At 44.9% G+C, this 17,339-nt stretch overlaps 1 protein-coding gene across 7 annotated transcripts in view; it reads left to right on the forward strand.

Moving 5' to 3' along the window:
• The first annotated feature begins 2,519 nt into the window (after nucleotides 1–2,519).
• Nucleotides 2,520–17,339, forward strand: part of ADRA1A (adrenoceptor alpha 1A) — a 107,699-nt gene continuing 92,879 nt past the window's right edge. For 6 of the 7 annotated variants that reach the window (XR_015726540.1, XR_006775650.2, XM_045774109.2 and 3 more), the window contains exon 1: nucleotides 2,651–4,149. Coding sequence is in view for 5 of the 7 variants with exons in the window: in XM_045774109.2 (XP_045630065.1) it covers nucleotides 3,267–4,149 (883 nt within the window). In the remaining 2 variants the exon portion in view is untranslated. Of the gene's footprint in view, nucleotides 4,150–17,339 lie in introns of all 7 variants that reach the window. The other variant, XM_045774108.2, reaches the window with a different exon arrangement.

Below are 17,339 nucleotides of genomic sequence, written 5' to 3' on the forward strand. Positions count from 1 at the left end.
AGGGAGCCGAGATGCCCTTCAACAGATGACGATTAAGAAGATGTGGTCCGTATATACAATGGAATATTACTCTGCCATCAGAAAGCATGGTTACACAACATTTGCAGCAACATGGACAGGACTGGAGGAGATTATGCTAAGTGCAATAAGTCAAGCAGAGAAAGACAATTATCATATGGTTTCCTTCATTTATGGAACATAACAAATAGGAAGATCGGTAGGAGAGGAAGGGAAGAATGAAGGGGGGGTAAACAGAAGGGGGAATGAAGCATGAGAGACTATGGACTCTGGGAAACAAAATGAGGGTTTCAGAGGGTAGGGGGTTGGGGGAATGGGATAGGTCGGTGACGGGTATTAAGGAGGGCACATATTGCGTGGTGCACTGGGTGTTATACGCAAATAATGAATCATGGAACATTGCATCAAAAACTGGGGATGTACTGTATGGTGACTAATATAAAAAATAAAAATTATTTTTAAAAATCCATTTGTCTAAAGAAATGAGAGATGGATCATATTTAATAAAGTTTAGATATGCTCACTTTGTCTTCCTGGAATCAATTTTACTACAATCAGATTTATTAAATGTTATCTGATTTTACTCTCCTCCTAAAACATCTGCAAATAATATAATTTACCTGCATACTTGGCATAACAACATGTTCTTCTTTAACAGAACCTAGTCCAAGTGTTAATTAAATAAAGCTGTTCTAATGTAACTTTTGGGTCATTTCTTTGAACACACCATACATGCAATAGTATCTGTCTGGCAATTGTCAATTTTTCTTTATTTTAAAAATCGTATCATTTAAAAAGTTATTTACTATGAATAAAAGTCACCCTCCCAACACGCACACATACACAGACACACACCGCTTTTTAAAGTAAAGCGAGAACTTAACCCACTCAAGAGAAGCGGGAAGTGTAAAAAAAATATGGTTGTGCGCATTCTGCCTGTTGCCGCAGAGTAATACGGTAAACAGCCGATTACCGTACTCGCTGGGGCTACTGCCTGTGTGACGTCAGCGAGAGCTAGCTGCAAAGTTCCTTGCCATTCTTTGCTGATGTCGGGGAGCTGAATATTTAAAGGGTGAATGTGGAGTTCCTGGTGGCTATTCGTTTTTTGTTGCTGTTTTTTTTTTTTCTTTTCCTATTTTCACTCTTTATTTTAAATTCTGCAGGTAAAGCGGTAGTGAGCTGGGAGCTTAAAGACATCTGTGGTGGAGGGGTGAGTCAGCGGGTGCAGAACTAAGAACTGGTTCCTTGGTGAGACGGTCGCCTCTTCCCCCAGCGAGCAGGCTGCAGGGCTGCTCGTGGGACCGAACCTCCGGTCCGCTCCCCGCTCCAGGTGAGTGCGCGGCTGCGCGGGACGCAGGCGTCCAGCAGGGCCGGGTGGGTGAGGGCACATCTCCCTCCCTTCCCGGTGAGCCCGAACCCGCACTTTCTGCTTTTTTCACCCGCCTTGACACCAGCATTCCCACCCCACCCTGTTTCCCTTACGTATTCTAGAAAGTTACCTCCTAGTTAACAAGTGTGTTTTTCAGCCCGTATTAATCGCCCCGAGGTAGAGAAAAGAGGCTTTCTGCAGTTGCTTGCTTTTAGTACCACCTGTGAGCTCTTGAACTTATGATTTTTCACAATAGCCTTCGCCTCTAGGGTCCGGGCTCTGGGCCCGACCCCAGCCAGAGTCCTTAGAAAGCAAGATGGGTCCCCACTCCTCGCATTCCTGCCTGAGTTCCTGTGGGTCGGCTCGCAGCCGTAGAAACCTAAGTTTCTCACACAGACCACGGCCCCCAGCCCAGAAAACCGAAGCGTCCCCTTTCCGCTTGATTTTTAAGCCTAACCAAATTCGCAGTGACCGCCACTTGCAAAGCCCCTTCTGCAGAGTAGCGCTTGCCCTCCCCACAGCTTCGCCTGCACCCGCGCAGCCCGTCCGGGTGTGGCTCAAGGCTCAAGCCTTCCGGCACCGCCGATCCTGCTGCTTGAAAAGTGCTCCTGGACCGACCTGGGTAGCGTTCAGCCCTCGGGCCCCGCCAGGCTCTGCTCGGGACCTGGCTCTCAAGCCGATTTGGCTGATCGACAGACCGGCGGGCACCGCACACCCAAGTGTGAATTCCTCCGGCGTGAACGTGCGCGTGGCACTGGCGGGCCTGAGGTCCCCGGGTCGCTGCGGTTCCCTCTCCCAGGCCGCCCCCTCCAGGTGGCTGCGAAGCAACCTGTTCAAATGGCAACCGCCAGTTTTCACCGACTCGGATCTGCGCGGCACACACAAGCCAGCCGCAGTCCCGCCTAGCGAGCTTCGCGGGGTTTAATTTCGCTGTGCGGCCGCTCGTAATTGGCCGCTGCAGCTTGGGGTTTGTTTGCTTCGGATCTTGGAGCCGGCCAGAGGCTGCGGGCCGCGCGCCAGGGCAGGTTCTCCGCGGCCGGGGCACTGCGCGCGGTCCGCTCGCGCGCCGCCTGTGCTGCGGCAGGGCACGCCACTCCGGGACCGCAGAGTCGGCGGGGCTCCCAGCCACCGCCCACGGTCCGTCGAGCCGGCTTTGGCCTCGCTCTCCGGGGCGCCTGGTATATACTCCGCCTTTCTCTTTGCGCTCTTTCAGGAAGACGCAAGCAAACAACGCCCGGCAAACGCCTCGGTCCTGGCCAATGTTTCATACCCACTTCCCCCGGCCTGCGCGCGGAGAAGCTGGATCTAGCAAGAGTCCACCGCGGGTCAGTCACCCTTGGGTAACTGCGGGCCGGCAGAAGCGCCCAGATGCCAGAGGTGCCCGCTTTTGAGAGTCGACGGCAAAGCGGTACTTGATTGTGGTTTGCGGGGAGACTGGCGCTGGACTGTTGAATTCCAGATTACGTGCAGAATGCTGCATCTTCTAACCAGGACGGATCAGACAGTACGCAAAAGCGGGCCCCTGTAATTCTGCGACCGCATTTTCCAACGTGCCTCCTCGAGCTTCGCGCCAAGCCTCGGGTAGGAAAGGGAGTTAGGGCCGGAGGCCAGCGCAACGGGTGGGTAGGGTCCGTGGGTAGCCCCGCGCGCCCCTGGCCATGTCGCCTTTAACGCCCTGCCCCTTTGCGTGGCTTTCTGAGGGTTTGCACGGCAGGCCGGGGTTGCTTCCCACCCGCGCGCTATCTCTCACCCCCAGCTAACCCCAGCGGGCAAGGCTCCCCTGAGCCGAGACCTTTTGACTCTGCTCCCTCGCTTCCGCCTCCGCCCTCGCCCGGGGGTGGCTCTCGAGAGCCGGACCTCGCCGGCCCCGGCTGAGACCATGGTGTTTCTCTCTGGAAATGCCTCCGACAGTTCCAACTGCACCCACCCGCCGGCACCGGTGAACATATCCAAGGCCATTCTGCTCGGGGTGATCTTGGGGGGCCTCATCATTTTCGGCGTGCTGGGCAACATCCTCGTGATCCTCTCCGTGGCCTGCCACCGGCATCTGCACTCGGTCACTCACTACTACATCGTCAACCTGGCGGTGGCCGACCTCCTGCTCACCTCCACCGTGCTGCCCTTCTCAGCTATCTTCGAGATCCTGGGCTACTGGGCCTTTGGCAGAGTCTTCTGCAATATCTGGGCGGCGGTGGACGTCCTGTGCTGCACCGCGTCCATCATGGGACTCTGCATCATCTCCATCGACCGCTATATAGGTGTGAGCTACCCGCTGCGCTACCCCACCATCGTCACCCAGAAGAGGGGTCTCATGGCTCTGCTCTGTGTCTGGGCTCTCTCCCTCGTCATCTCCATTGGGCCTCTCTTTGGCTGGAGGCAGCCGGCCCCGGAGGACGAGACCATCTGCCAGATCACCGAGGAGCCGGGCTACGTGCTCTTCTCCGCGCTGGGCTCCTTCTACGTGCCACTGACCATCATCCTGGTCATGTACTGCCGGGTCTACGTTGTGGCCAAGAGGGAAAGCAGGGGCCTCAAGTCTGGCCTCAAGACCGACAAGTCGGACTCGGAGCAGGTGACGCTCCGCATCCATCGGAAAAATGTCCCAGTAGGAGGCACCGGGGTGTCCAGCGCCAAGAACAAGACGCACTTCTCCGTGAGGCTCCTCAAGTTTTCCCGGGAGAAGAAAGCGGCCAAAACACTGGGCATCGTGGTCGGCTGCTTCGTCCTCTGCTGGCTGCCTTTTTTCTTAGTGATGCCCATTGGTAAGTCTTTAAACACCCGACCTTGGTATTTAGGGATCTCCATTCTGTTACCCTCTGCTACCCCAGACTCGCAGTAAAGGGTGGGGGACGGGGGAAAAAGGATCTGCATTTCAAAGAGCAAAGCCGGTGTGGGGTCAGTTAGGAAAATGCTCCCTTGTGGAAAAGTGCATTTTAGTTCCCTTTCTTCTCGCAGTCTCATTTATATTACTATGTCCTAGGGCACTTTTTCAACTACTGTAAAGTGGCTTCCAACAGATTAATTGGTCTCCTTAATAAGAACGTCAACTTTTCTTAATGCCTTTAAGCATGCGTTTAATTTAAATAGATCCCTCTTCTTTGGAGTCTCAGAGTCTCCAGCACACACTTAGGCAGGGCTGTGGAATGCCACTTTCACCTCTGCTGCTATGGGCTGCAAATTCTCTTGGCCTAAAAATAAGCACCATACTTATTCTGAACAAATGTGTAATTTTATTATTAGATTAGATTATTCCTAAGGGTTAGTCATAATGGTCTGCTTATGTTCTATATCTGTGTTAATTTTATTTTCTGGATTCAGTATGGAAGAAAGTGTGGCCAGCCACTGACAAGAAAAAAAAAAAGGTGATTTTTATGTCCAAACGAATTTAAGCTTTAGAAAATTCAACATAATGTTTCCAATAAGTAAATACTTTCCTCTTTATTTTAATAGTATAAAACAAACAGTACTCTTACCCAAGATCATTCTGGAAGTTGCAGATGACACTGTTTGAAAATAATACAGTACTGTTACAAATCCGATTTTTGCAAATGCCATATTAGCTATTGTCAAAGCTAATTAGCTCATTGTAAGTATCAGCAAGCTGATCCACTTGGAATAGTCATCTATCTCTGAAAGGCCTTCATGAGATCCCAAAATGGTTGTTTTCTATTTTTAGTTTGTGAGCTCAAATATAGACCCACATATTGGTTGTCCACTAACTCTATTAAACAACAAAATTATGATAAAAATTAATAAAAGTTCGTTTCTGGCCCTTTAGAGCCAAATTTAAGTGACATGCATTTAAAGTACTTTAATTTGCAACTCTGTGTCATAATAGCAGCTATTAGTTTTTGAGGGCCAACTCAAAATTAGTTTGTCCAGGCTCTTTATTTCACTCATCCTCTCCACAACTCAGTGAGGAATACATTATTATTCTGAAATCCCAAGTGGGGGGAAGAGAGTCTTCAGGTTTTAGAGCTTTGCTAATACCATAGCCACCAGCCACATGTGGCTTTTTAATGCGAATTAAAATTAAAGATAATTAATATCCAGTCCCTCATTCCCACTAGCCAAAGTTCAAGTGCTCAATAGCCACACATGGCCAGTGGCTACTATTGGGGACAGCAGAGACATTGAGCATTTTCATCGTTGCAGAAATTTCTATCTAACGGGGCTGCTTGAGAGGCCCTTCTGAGGCTACTAGCTGGCTTCCCATTGTGCCTGCCCATCATTACTGCTGACTCCGTTCCTGGAAGTACATCACAGCTTTAAATTTATTTAAATAATGCTCTACCTGAGCCACTGCTTCCCTGTCTTTCTGCATCTCATCTCTTACTTCCTCCTGAAGTTGATTCGTGCATCCCTGTGCTCAGCAAGTATATAGTGAGCACTTGTTCTAGACACATAGTCTGAACAAGGCAGCAAACTCCTTGCCAGTAAAATGTTTGCATTCTTTTAGGGAAGATAGACAAACAAATATATACACCTTAAGAAGTCAAGGATTACTAAGCATTATAATAAAAGTAAACAGGATAAGAGGATAGAGATTTATAGGGCAATGGGGTGGGTGGTGAGAGGAGTTCTCTCTGAAGAGGAGATATTAGAGCAGAGACCTAACTGAAGTGAGGAGCAAACCTTGCCAAGTCTGGAAGGGCCTTTTGGGCAGAGGGACGGCAAATCCAGAGATAGGAAAGAGCCTGACCTGTTCAAGGCAGAACAAAGAGGTCAGCGTGGCTGAACTACAGAGAATGCATGGGCAGACAAGTTCGAAAACGGGTTGTGAAGATGCACTAGGTCAGAGCGATGTGGGTCTTTTAGGCCTGAGTGGAATTTGCGTATTATTCCAATTGCAACGGGAAGCCATCCAATCAGACAGGTTTAGGAGGGGAGTGGCTTGTTTTATATTTTTAAAGGATCACTCTGGTTGCTGCGTGGAGAGTGGCCTATGTGGGGGGATGACTGTGGAAGCAGGTAGACCGGTTGGGAAGCTGTTAGAGCAGCCAAGGTTGGAAAGGTTGTGATGCCTAGCACTTGGGTGAAACGGTGGGGTGGTGAGAAGTGATCACATTCAGCTCTCATTTCACTGGTAGAGCTGACAAGTTTGGGCACAGGGTATGAGAAAAGAAGAGAGGACTTAAAGATGACTTCCGGGTCTGGGGCCTAAACACCAGGGTAAACAGTAGTACATTTGGCTGAAACTGGGAAAACTAGAGGATGATGGGGTTGTTAGGGGCTGGCAGAAGTGGGAAGCACAAGTGTTTCTTTTTTGTAGCCACTCTGAGAAGTGTCTATTCAACATCTAAGTAGAGATGCCAAGTGGCAACTAGATATGTGAGTTCGGAGCTACGAGGGGCAGCTGGGTTACCATGTAAACTGGGGACACATCAACATATTTAAAGCCACAGAAGTGGACGGATCTACAAGGAGGGGCATATGGAGAGAAAAGAGAGATAAGAACTGAATCTGGGGCATTCTGGTATTTGAGGGCTGGGAAGAGGAGGAGAACCAACTAGCAGAAGAAGTTGAGAAAGAGCGGCCAGGGAGTTAGGAGGAAAACCAGGAGACTGCGTTGTTCTCAAAGCCGAATGGAAATGTTTTGAGAAGGCAAGAGTATTCAGCTGTGTCACAGGCAGCTGCTCAGCCCAGTCAGAGGAGGGCTGGGAATCAGGATTGGACTTGGCCATGTGGAGGTCCTTGGTGATAAGAGGACATCCGCTGAGGATAATAGTCTCAGTGGAGTGAGGGAGACAAAAGCCTGACTGTGTGCTTCCTAGAGAAAATGAAAGATGAAGAAGTGGGAACAGTGAAAAGAGACAACTCTTGGGAAAGGTTTTCCTAGATGAGCAGGGAAACAGAGGATAGCTGGAAGGATCTAGAAAGAATTTCCTAAGGTCGGAGATAGGATACCATGTTTATATTCTGACGGAACAGTGGAATAGAGTTGCTGATGGTATAGGTGAGGTAGGAGGTGGGATTAAGTGCCCAAGTGGAGTGCTGAGAAGTGAGGGAGAAGCCAGGGTCTATAAGCACAGAAGCCGCAGATATGGAGGAGGAGAGGTAATCATCTCTTTGGAATATATTTATGCCCTCAACCTAATAAAAAGCAAGATCGTCAGCTACAAGTGAGGGAGGAATAGAAAATGATGTTGGTTTGAGGAGCAAAGGAAGATGTGAAATATTACCCTTCGAGGCGAGAGAGTAAATAGATTATGGAAATTTAGTAGAGTCACCAGAAAGTCCTAAGGACATATTTGAGATTTATAGTCATAAGTTGAAAGTAAGAACTGTCAAGAAGGTTGTGTGTGACTCCCTAACGGCTAAGAGGCTGAGGATTACGGGGAACGTTGATGATGACTGGTCATACGTAGGAACCACAGTAAAGACATATGGTTATGCAGGGACATAAACTGGAACAGATTAGGAGTCTTACAGATTCAGATGGTAGATAAAGGGGAACTCTGGTTTAACCATGGCCTACCTCTTAGATCTGCTCTCCTGGGGAATTAGTAACATTGAGGTGAAAGGTTACAGCGGCAGGAAGTTGTGGTAAGACAGGAGCACCCAGAATCGCTGGGCCTCCTTTAAATCCTAATAATGCAGTGCGGCAGGAGGGAAGTTGAAAACGTACTGTTGGCAGTCTGACCAGGCTGCTCAGTAGGCAAAAGGTCCCCAAACCTACCAGGATCTGTGGTTCACAGTTTCTTCATGCCACCAAATGAACAAGAGACTATTTCTTCTGGGATTTATTGACTGTATAATAAGTACCAGGCACTGAGTTAGAACAAAAAGATGAATAAAGCACATTCCCTGCCCTCAAGGGCGTCACAATCTAGTTAAGGAAACAAATTAGGAACAGTTATCACAAGCTTATGAAGTAGTATTAGAAGTGCAAAGGAATATCACAGTTCACTGTGTCTGGAGGTCACTGTGGAAACTTCTAGAAGTACCAGTGTTGACTGAGCAGGGACTTGAAGCCTACACTACTTCTCGGGGCCATCAGTGAGATGTTATTTGTTTTTAGTAACTGTCTTAAGTACATTTTTCATGCAAAATGTGAACAGAAGAATAAATATGCCATTATATTACATACACACCAGACAGAAGCTCTTAAGTATGACAAGTACTCTCTCGGGATGAAGAGATTATCAGCCTGAGCTAGGCTGTCAGAAAACAGTGAGATTAGAAACTAAGCCAGGCAGGGATGCGTGTGGTATAGAAAGCTGAGAAGCAAAGCACCCACACGTGTAGGAACCGGCCCAGGATAGTGAGTGAGCACTCTGTCATGGCCGAAGGCCGCCCCTCTACCCTGTGAGAGGGCTCCTCGCCGCCCCCACGCTTCCCTCCTCCCCGCTCCTCCCATCAAAGCCAGGATGACTGCAGGCCTGAATGGTGTGATTGCTAGTAGAAATCTGACTTGCCCACTCTCAAGTCTTGTTTTCTTTTGGCATCCTCAGCGTTTGGTGGAAAGTCAGACCCCTTGTAGGGAGGGGTGTCACCTCTGAGGCTGTTACCAGTCATTGATATCTTGGAGTGAATGTTTTGAAAAGCCGGGTTTTGATCATGGAGCTGAAGAGGGAGAATAGGAAAGTGTGTGTGCCTTCAGCATGTGAAAAAAGGAAGGGTGAAAAATGTGTCTCGGGGGGAGCTCCAGGGCCTAAGGGGTGTGCATCACCTTTGCTTATTTCATCCTTTGGTCTAGAGCCTTCCAGTTCCAGAGTCATTGCGATGGGTGGGAAAAGTGGTGGTCTGAGATTGAAAGCTAGGCTTTCTTTTTCATAAAATAGGACGTGTTATACAGATCGACTGCCTGGCACAGAGCCTAGCAGAGAGTAAATGGCCATAAATGCGAATTTTATCAGCATGTATGTGACTTGCAGACCATTACTGACATAGGTAATGTGTAGATGCTGTTGGAGGTCTGAGAAAGAGCACATCAGAAAGAAACGGATGAAGGGGGCAACATTTACTGAACGCATCGGAGTGTGTCTGAACTCAGGTTCTCTGATTGCAGTACAAAATTGGCATTATTATTGGACCTAGTCATTGCTGTTAACTCTGAGTCAAAGGAGGTAGCCTTGGGCTGAGCTGTGGCTCCTGTGGATATAGAATATTTGATATTTATGTTAAAATTAAAAAGATAGCAGACCATGCAGTAGTGAGGAGGGAGAATGTGTTTTAAAATGGGGTGTTTGAGGGAAGGCAGAGCTGGCAAGGGGCTTATCGGGTAGAAGCAGGGGGACAAAGAATGATTCATTCATTCAGCAAAGTTTCATTGAGCATCTACTATGTGCCAGAAAGCTAGGGAAACGTTGGAGAAAAAGACAAGAAAAAAATCCCTACCCTAATGGAGCTGGAACTCCGCACAATGAAATGCATAGCAAAGTTTCAGATGGGGATGTGAGAGACATGGCAAGAAAGAAGGGCAAGTGTAGGTAATGCCATATAAATGACATATAATGACTCTGATTCTTATGGATGCCCCAAATAACCAGACATTTGGTTGCTTTGCTACAGACACAAAGGGATCAGGCCCCTGATTCTTAACGGAGAAGGTTGACCTCTTAGAGGTAATGGTGTGAAGATAATTTAAGAGCCGTTATGATTTTAAGATAGGAGGCCAGTTTCTCAGTTACTCTGGCTGTACCACAAACTATCCCAAAACATAGTGGCCTAAAGCAACAACTGTTTTATAACTTATGATTCTGTGGGGCAGGGATGAGTCAAGGCCCAGTGCATCTGACCACTGAGGCTGGATCTCAGAATTGGTGGCCTCTCTCCTCCATTGGTGTAGACCATCTTTCTTGCTTGCTTGCTTTCAAGATTTAAGTATTTATTTTAGAGAGAGTGAGAGCATGAGCATGAGCAAGGGGAGAAGTAGAGGGAGACAGAAAGGGAAAGAGAATCTTTAGCACACTCCCTGAGGAGTGCAGAGCCCCCCACGGTACTCGATCCCGCAACCCGGAGATAATGACCTGAGCGGAAGCCAAGAGTCCGATGCTTAAGTGACTGAGCCACCCAGGCACCCCTAGACGCTGCCAGGCCTTTGAAGAGCTGGGCCCAGACCTGTCCCAATGTCACTGCTGTCCCATGCTGCAGTGAAAGCAAGCCACAAGGCCCATGTAGGTGCAAGGGGGAAGGACATAGCTTGATGTCCTGATGGGCGAGTGGCAGACACACAGACGGAGGGAGGACTATTCTGACCATATTGTGGCACATCTACCTCCCAAGCATATCAGATTCTCTTTATCTGCTAGTTATTTATTGAGGACTTCCGGTATGCTGGACTTTATGCCACGCACCAAGTAAAAAGAGTCTGGGTCCTCGCCTTCCTGCAGGCTTCTAATCTCTTTGGATCAGATAATGTCTGATTAAAAAATACAAACTGTGTAGCGTGAAGAGGATGTAGGTGGTGCCTTGAAAACATAAACTGTGGATAAGAAAGACCCTGAGCAGGGAGGGCAGAAAAGGCTTGCTGCAAAGGTGGGCTTGACCTTTGAGCCAAGATGCACAGGATGGGGAGATGTTCGGTGGCGGAAAGAGTGAGGAGGGGAACAGAATGAGCAAGTACTCCAACAAGTTTAGCCAGATGTCCATGAGGATTTTCCAGACAACTGGCGGGGCCAGAACTGAAGGTCTATGAAATAGCTGGTGACGAATGAAGCTGGAGAGAGAGGAGCCAGGCCAACGATGCATTTAGAGCCATTTTATGAGTTTTTGACCAGGAACAAGGGTGATGTGACCAAGCCTATATTTCGACTGTCAAAGGCTTCGTGGAAAGAGGACTGTGGACAGGCCAGTGGGAGACCTTTAACCGGACAGGTGAGAGATGTGCTGCCAAGTACGATCCTTCTAACCTGTGGTGGCAAAGAGTTATTTCCGTGAGCTGCTACATGGTTCCGAAATGCCTCTTTGTCATTGCCTCCAGAGCAGATTTATGAGGAAACCTTTCTCTGATCACAAATAGTATAAGCAGACTTGGCTTTAAATTAATTCTGGCTCTTTCCACGAGACGAAACTGTCAATGAAGATTTACCGTCATATTCCAAAGAATGTGCTGCAGGCTCAGAAAACATCTAGAATGAGTTCCAACAATGCTTTGAGCAAGAGCTGACTCTTTCAAATCAGGCTACAGACAGGCAAGTCATTACTTTGAAGGAGACAGCACTTAAGGACGAAGGCATTGCTGTGTTTTGTTGCCTCGTGGTTTCACACCGGTTGGGAGGACCTACCTTCCTTGTCCAGCAGGTTCGCTGTATTTTAGCGCTATTTGGTTTGCCAGCTGGACGTTTGCATCGTGGCTCCTCCTTTTTAAATTGCATATTTCTTTGCTATTTGAAAAACTTCCCCCTGTATTCTTATTAGTCATTTATATTTCGTCTTTTGTAATGTGAAATTGCTTGTCTGTGCATTTTGGCCGCTTTTTATAAACCCATTTATTTTTATTTCTTTTCTATTTGTAAGCTCATTTTATACATTGAAGATATTAATCACTTATTTATAGTATATACTGGGTTGCCAGTTTTTTTCTCATGCTATAATCAGATGTTGCTGAGAAAATGTAGCTTCTTTATTTTCCAGAAAGCGATGTGATCTTTTTCATGAACTCCTTGGAAATAGACACACACACACACACACTCACACACACAGTTAGTCAAATCCAATAAGCTCAGCCTGATCCCATCATTTAAGCAGCGTCTTTATAAACTTAGCCTCTTTGAAGTAACACAAGCCTTTCAGATTTGCCCGCTACGTTTTTGACCAGGTCCAGGGGCTCACACGATCTCTTGGGTTTGTGGGTAGGAAATTAGGACCCTTGGCTACCCCTAAGTGTGAATTTTAGTGTCCTGCTTTGGGGAGGGTGGTGTAGTCTAATGACTAAACACTAGTTCCCAGACCATGCTTTTGTCCCCTGATGAGTTGAGGCTGTTTGTTGTGGGCCCCTTGTCCCACCTGATGACCCAGCTCCACACAGTCCTCCCTGGGACTTCAGACCCTCAAGGTTTGCCTGTGACTCCGTCCGTTCCTGGCTGGGGAGATAACTGCTCTGTTGCCATTGGCCAGGAAGTCACTTTGTCCCTAGAGCTCCCCTGATCACTTCTTGCTCCTGAGCTAAAATCCTCAGCAATGTTTCACCCCTGTCTCAAGGCATGGAGAGCCCCATGGGTTCCTTCCACACCACACACACTACACAACACCATATACACCACACCCCACAGACCATACCACACCACACACATCACACCACGCCATATCACACACACTACACCACACCACACTACACACACCACACCCACCACATACACCATGCCACACCACACACACCACACCATACCACACCACACACATCACACCACGCCATATCACACACACTACACCACACCACACTACACACACCACACCCACCACATACACCATGCCACACCACACACACCACACCATACCACACCACACACATCACACCACACCATATCACACACACCACACTACACACACCACACCCACCACATACACCATACCACACCACACACTACTACACTCCACACACCATAACCCACACACACCACACCACGCTACACATACCACACACACCTACTGCACCACACACACCACACATACCGTACTGCACCATACCATACCACTCACACACCACACACACCACACCACACAACGCCATACCACACACACTACACCACACTACACTACACACACCACACATACCACATACACCATACCACACCACATCCTACACACCACACCCCACACACCATACCACACACACCACACCACGCCACACCGTATCACACACACTATACCACACCACGCTACACACACCCCACACACCATACCACACACACACCACACCACACCATACCACACCACACACATCACACCACACCGTATCACACACACCACACCACACCATACTACACACACCACACTATACCACACACACCACACCATACCACACACACCACACCATAGATACCACACATACCACACTATGCCACACACGCCACACAGACCATGCACACTATACCACTACACACATCATAAACACCACACCACACAGGCATGTTGACTGCATTTGCTCTCTGCCCAGCCGTGCTGGCTGTAACTTTCATGATGCCGTAACTGTCATGTGGCATCTCCAAGATCCCCAGAATGGAGAGTGGGAAAAATCACCTTCACTCCCACCTTTATCTTAAATGCCTTGAGGTCCTTATTGAGAGGAGCTCAGAACAAACACCCAGATGCCTCTTTCCACCACCTCCTTCCCCATTTCCCCCCACAGTACACCTGTAGAAGGTAAATGGGGAAGACATTTGGTTCCATTTTTTGGCTAAATGGGACATCTCTCTGAATCTTGTCCTCCTCCTTCCCAGGGTGGTGTTCACCTTCTGTGAAATGGCAAATGGATTGCAGACAGAGAGACAGAGAGGTTTACTAAAAAAGGAATAAAGATGAGGAGTATTTAATATAATTCTCGCACATATTTAGCAACTATGCTTCCATTGGGTTTTTTCACATTTTGTTGTTTTTGTGTTTTTTGCAAATATATGGGCATTTACCATTTTTATATAGTCACATATTTTAATCTATTTTTTTATGAATTGTGCCTTCCCAGGGATGCTTGGAAAGATGCCAGTCAAATAACCTCTATTTTCCCCCAGTTCTTTTAGGACATCATTCGTAATCTATCTGGAATTTATTTTTGTATTTTGGTAGGTGATGTCTAACCATATCTATTTTGAAATGGTTAGCCAGATAGTCTTAAAAGATTTAGTGAATAATCTATCCTTTCCTGTCCTATTTTGAAAACCACCTTTGTTATATTAAAAAGAATCTTGAGACTCCCGCTTCTGTTCCATAATTTACATCTCTCTGCTCAAGCATTGGTGCGACACTATTTTATTTTTTTCACTTAAAAATTTTTATTCTTTTTTTATTGTAGTATGATCGACATATAATATATTCATATCATATTTATATGTAATAGTTATATAATATTTGTAATATAAATATAATACAACATATTATATATTTTGTGCATAATATGTATAATAATATATTAGAATATAATATAATAAATATATATATTTCAGATGTACATCATAGTGATTTGACATTTCTATACATTATTTTAATTATTGTGGTTTCATAATACATTTTAACATTTTCTGGTTTAAGGTCCCTGGATGAAAATTCTTTTTCAAAATTATCTTGCACATATCTTGCCCATCCTTGCACATTCATTTTTCCAGAAAAAACCTGTCCTCCACTGACCCGCACCACACACAGATCCTGTCACATGTTAATCATACATTTTTAGGATGTATATATTAATTTGAAAAGTGACATCTTTATCATGCCAAGTCCTCCTGTTAAGACATATGACATGTTGCTCATTCATTTCCTTAACTGCTTTTGAACTATTGTTTACACTGTACTTTTCATCACACTTAACTAATGTGTCCTAGAAAACTATTACAGTAGTGGATTTGGGAAATGCTACTTGGGTGGTTCAACATTACGTATGGCACTCGTTGTTGGTTTTAGATCAATACACTTCATCATATCAAGGCAGTATCTTTCTATAGTTTATAGAACATCTTATCAAAACTGAATTTTTAATTTTACCAGGTGTTCCTTTTTTGCTACCCATCACTCTCCACTTTTTTCATTGACACTGAGGTCTGATAAATTTTATTTCGTAACATTAACCTGTCCGTGTATTCTTGGAATAAATTCTATCTTGATCAGTGGCATTATTCTTTTTTATTCTACTGTGTTATACCGAATGTCTTATTTCTGGATTGCATCTGTATTTCTATGTAAAGTGAACGTATTGTTTTATTTTATTATGCTGTTTTTGTTACATTTTGGTACCAAGTTTATGTTTTTTTTTTTTTTAAAGATTTTATTTATTTATTTGACAGAGATAGAGACAGCCAGCGAGAGAGGGAACACAAGCAGGGGGAGTGGGAGAGGAAGAAGCAGGCTCATAGCGGAAGAGCCTGATGTGGGGCTCGATCCCAGAACGCCGGGATCACGCCCTGAGCCGAAGGCAGACGCTTAACCGCTGTGCCACCCAGGCGCCCCCCAAGTTTATGTTAACATCATAAAGCCAACTGTGACACTTTTCATTTTTTTCTACAATCTCTAACAGTTTAAATAGCATAAGAATTATGTGTTCTTTGAAGGTTTGAAAGAACTTGCCCATAAAACATTTGGGCACAGCTCCTTTTATGGATGCAATTCTTGGAGACTGGTTTCTATTTCTTCCATGGATAGTGGTCTATTCTGATTGTCAGATTTGATAATCTTTGTTTTCTTATTTTCCATTTTCCTTCTCATTGAGGCTTAACATTTTTGTATAGAATTCTACAGGAAATTCTTTAATTTTTCATTTCTATTCTATCTCATTTCCCACATCATGCGCTTCTGTTTTCTTTTTTCTGCCTTCACCGAGATATCCTGGAAGATTGTCTGTCTTACTATTTTTTTCAAGGAACCCTAGTCCTGGATGTATTGATTGTTTTAATCTGTTTTCCAGTGCAATAATTTAATCGTTAGAAATTTCTTTCTTTTTCTTTTTCTGGTTATATTTTGCCCTTTTTAAAATTACCTTGCACAGAATGTCGGTTTCATGTATTTTAATTCTTTCTTGTCAAAGATTCAAAACAGTCAAAGCTGTACATTTTCCTTCAAGCAAACTTGAGCTCCTTGCCCTTTGTTTTGCGAAGCAGTGCTCTCATTTAGTTGCTCCATCTTCCCCCTTTTAATGTTCCCTTTGTCCTGTGCAGACAGAAGAAGATTCATTGCGATGTTCTTATTGTTTGTTAATTTGAAAATAATTGGTGTCTTAAATCCCCCACTTTTAAAAATCAATTTCAGATTTACTACATTGTGGTCAGAAAATGTGCACTAAGTAATTTCTAGCTTATGGAATTTATTGAGGTTTTCTTTATGACTTAATAGATGATCAATAATTAGTATATTTAATAGATTTCATATTTAATAGGTATCTGTTAACTAAACTTTAATAGTGGAATTTTTAAGACCTTCCTAATTTACCATTCTATATCTTTATCCATTATCTACTTTGTCAAATATTGAGAGAGGTATGGTTAAATCTTCCCACAGCTACTGGAAATAATTCTCCAGTTATTCTTAAATTTTTAACAGGTTTGCTTTACATATGTTGGTGCAGTTGCTTGATACTTAAAAGACTGAGTCGATAATATCTTTCATTAAAGACAGACTTTTTGTCCGATTTATTTTTCCTTGATATGCACATTTAAAAAAATTAATACTGTAATCTTTAATATGTTTTTGTTTGCATTTGCCAACATACCTTTGCCTGTCTTTTTATGTACCAGCTTGTGTATCTTGTATCACATAGATTTTTTTATAGTATAAGCGTCTGATCTGGGTATTTGTCTCTCAGTAAGAATTTAACTAATTTCCAGTGATTGTAACAGATATATTTAGTTTGGTGTTTGCCTTCTTGCTTTATGCTTTCTGGCTTTATGCTTGCTTCCTTTTCTTTGTTTTCTGTCTCTTGCAAATTGGACCATTTATTTTCTTTGCTTTTTAATTCTGCAATGTTTTGGAAAGGTTGTCTCCTATTTTTATTTCTACAAGAAGTTCGTTAGAGCTTTTCTTTTCTCCCTCTCTCTCTTTCTTTTTTTTTAGAGCTTTTCAAAAGCATTTTTTTAACCTTTGGTTCTTTCCTACCACAACTTCTATCAGTACCTTTGCCCATGTAAGGGAAGCCAAGTTAAGCATGCTTGGATTTTCTTTTCTTCTTGAAACTCACATCTTTGGGTTAATAGAATTTCACATTTAAATTTAGATTATTGCTATTAAATGATTGCATTATCTACCCTGCTTTTGTGTCTTTCTATAATTTAATTTAGTAATACTAATTGTCCTCTTATTATATACTGTG

The sequence above is a fragment of the Ursus americanus genome, chromosome 13 (assembly GCF_024610735.1).
Source record: "Ursus americanus isolate L20-20 chromosome 13, mUrsAme1.1.p, whole genome shotgun sequence".
NCBI classification, from domain to species: domain Eukaryota; kingdom Metazoa; phylum Chordata; class Mammalia; order Carnivora; family Ursidae; genus Ursus; species Ursus americanus.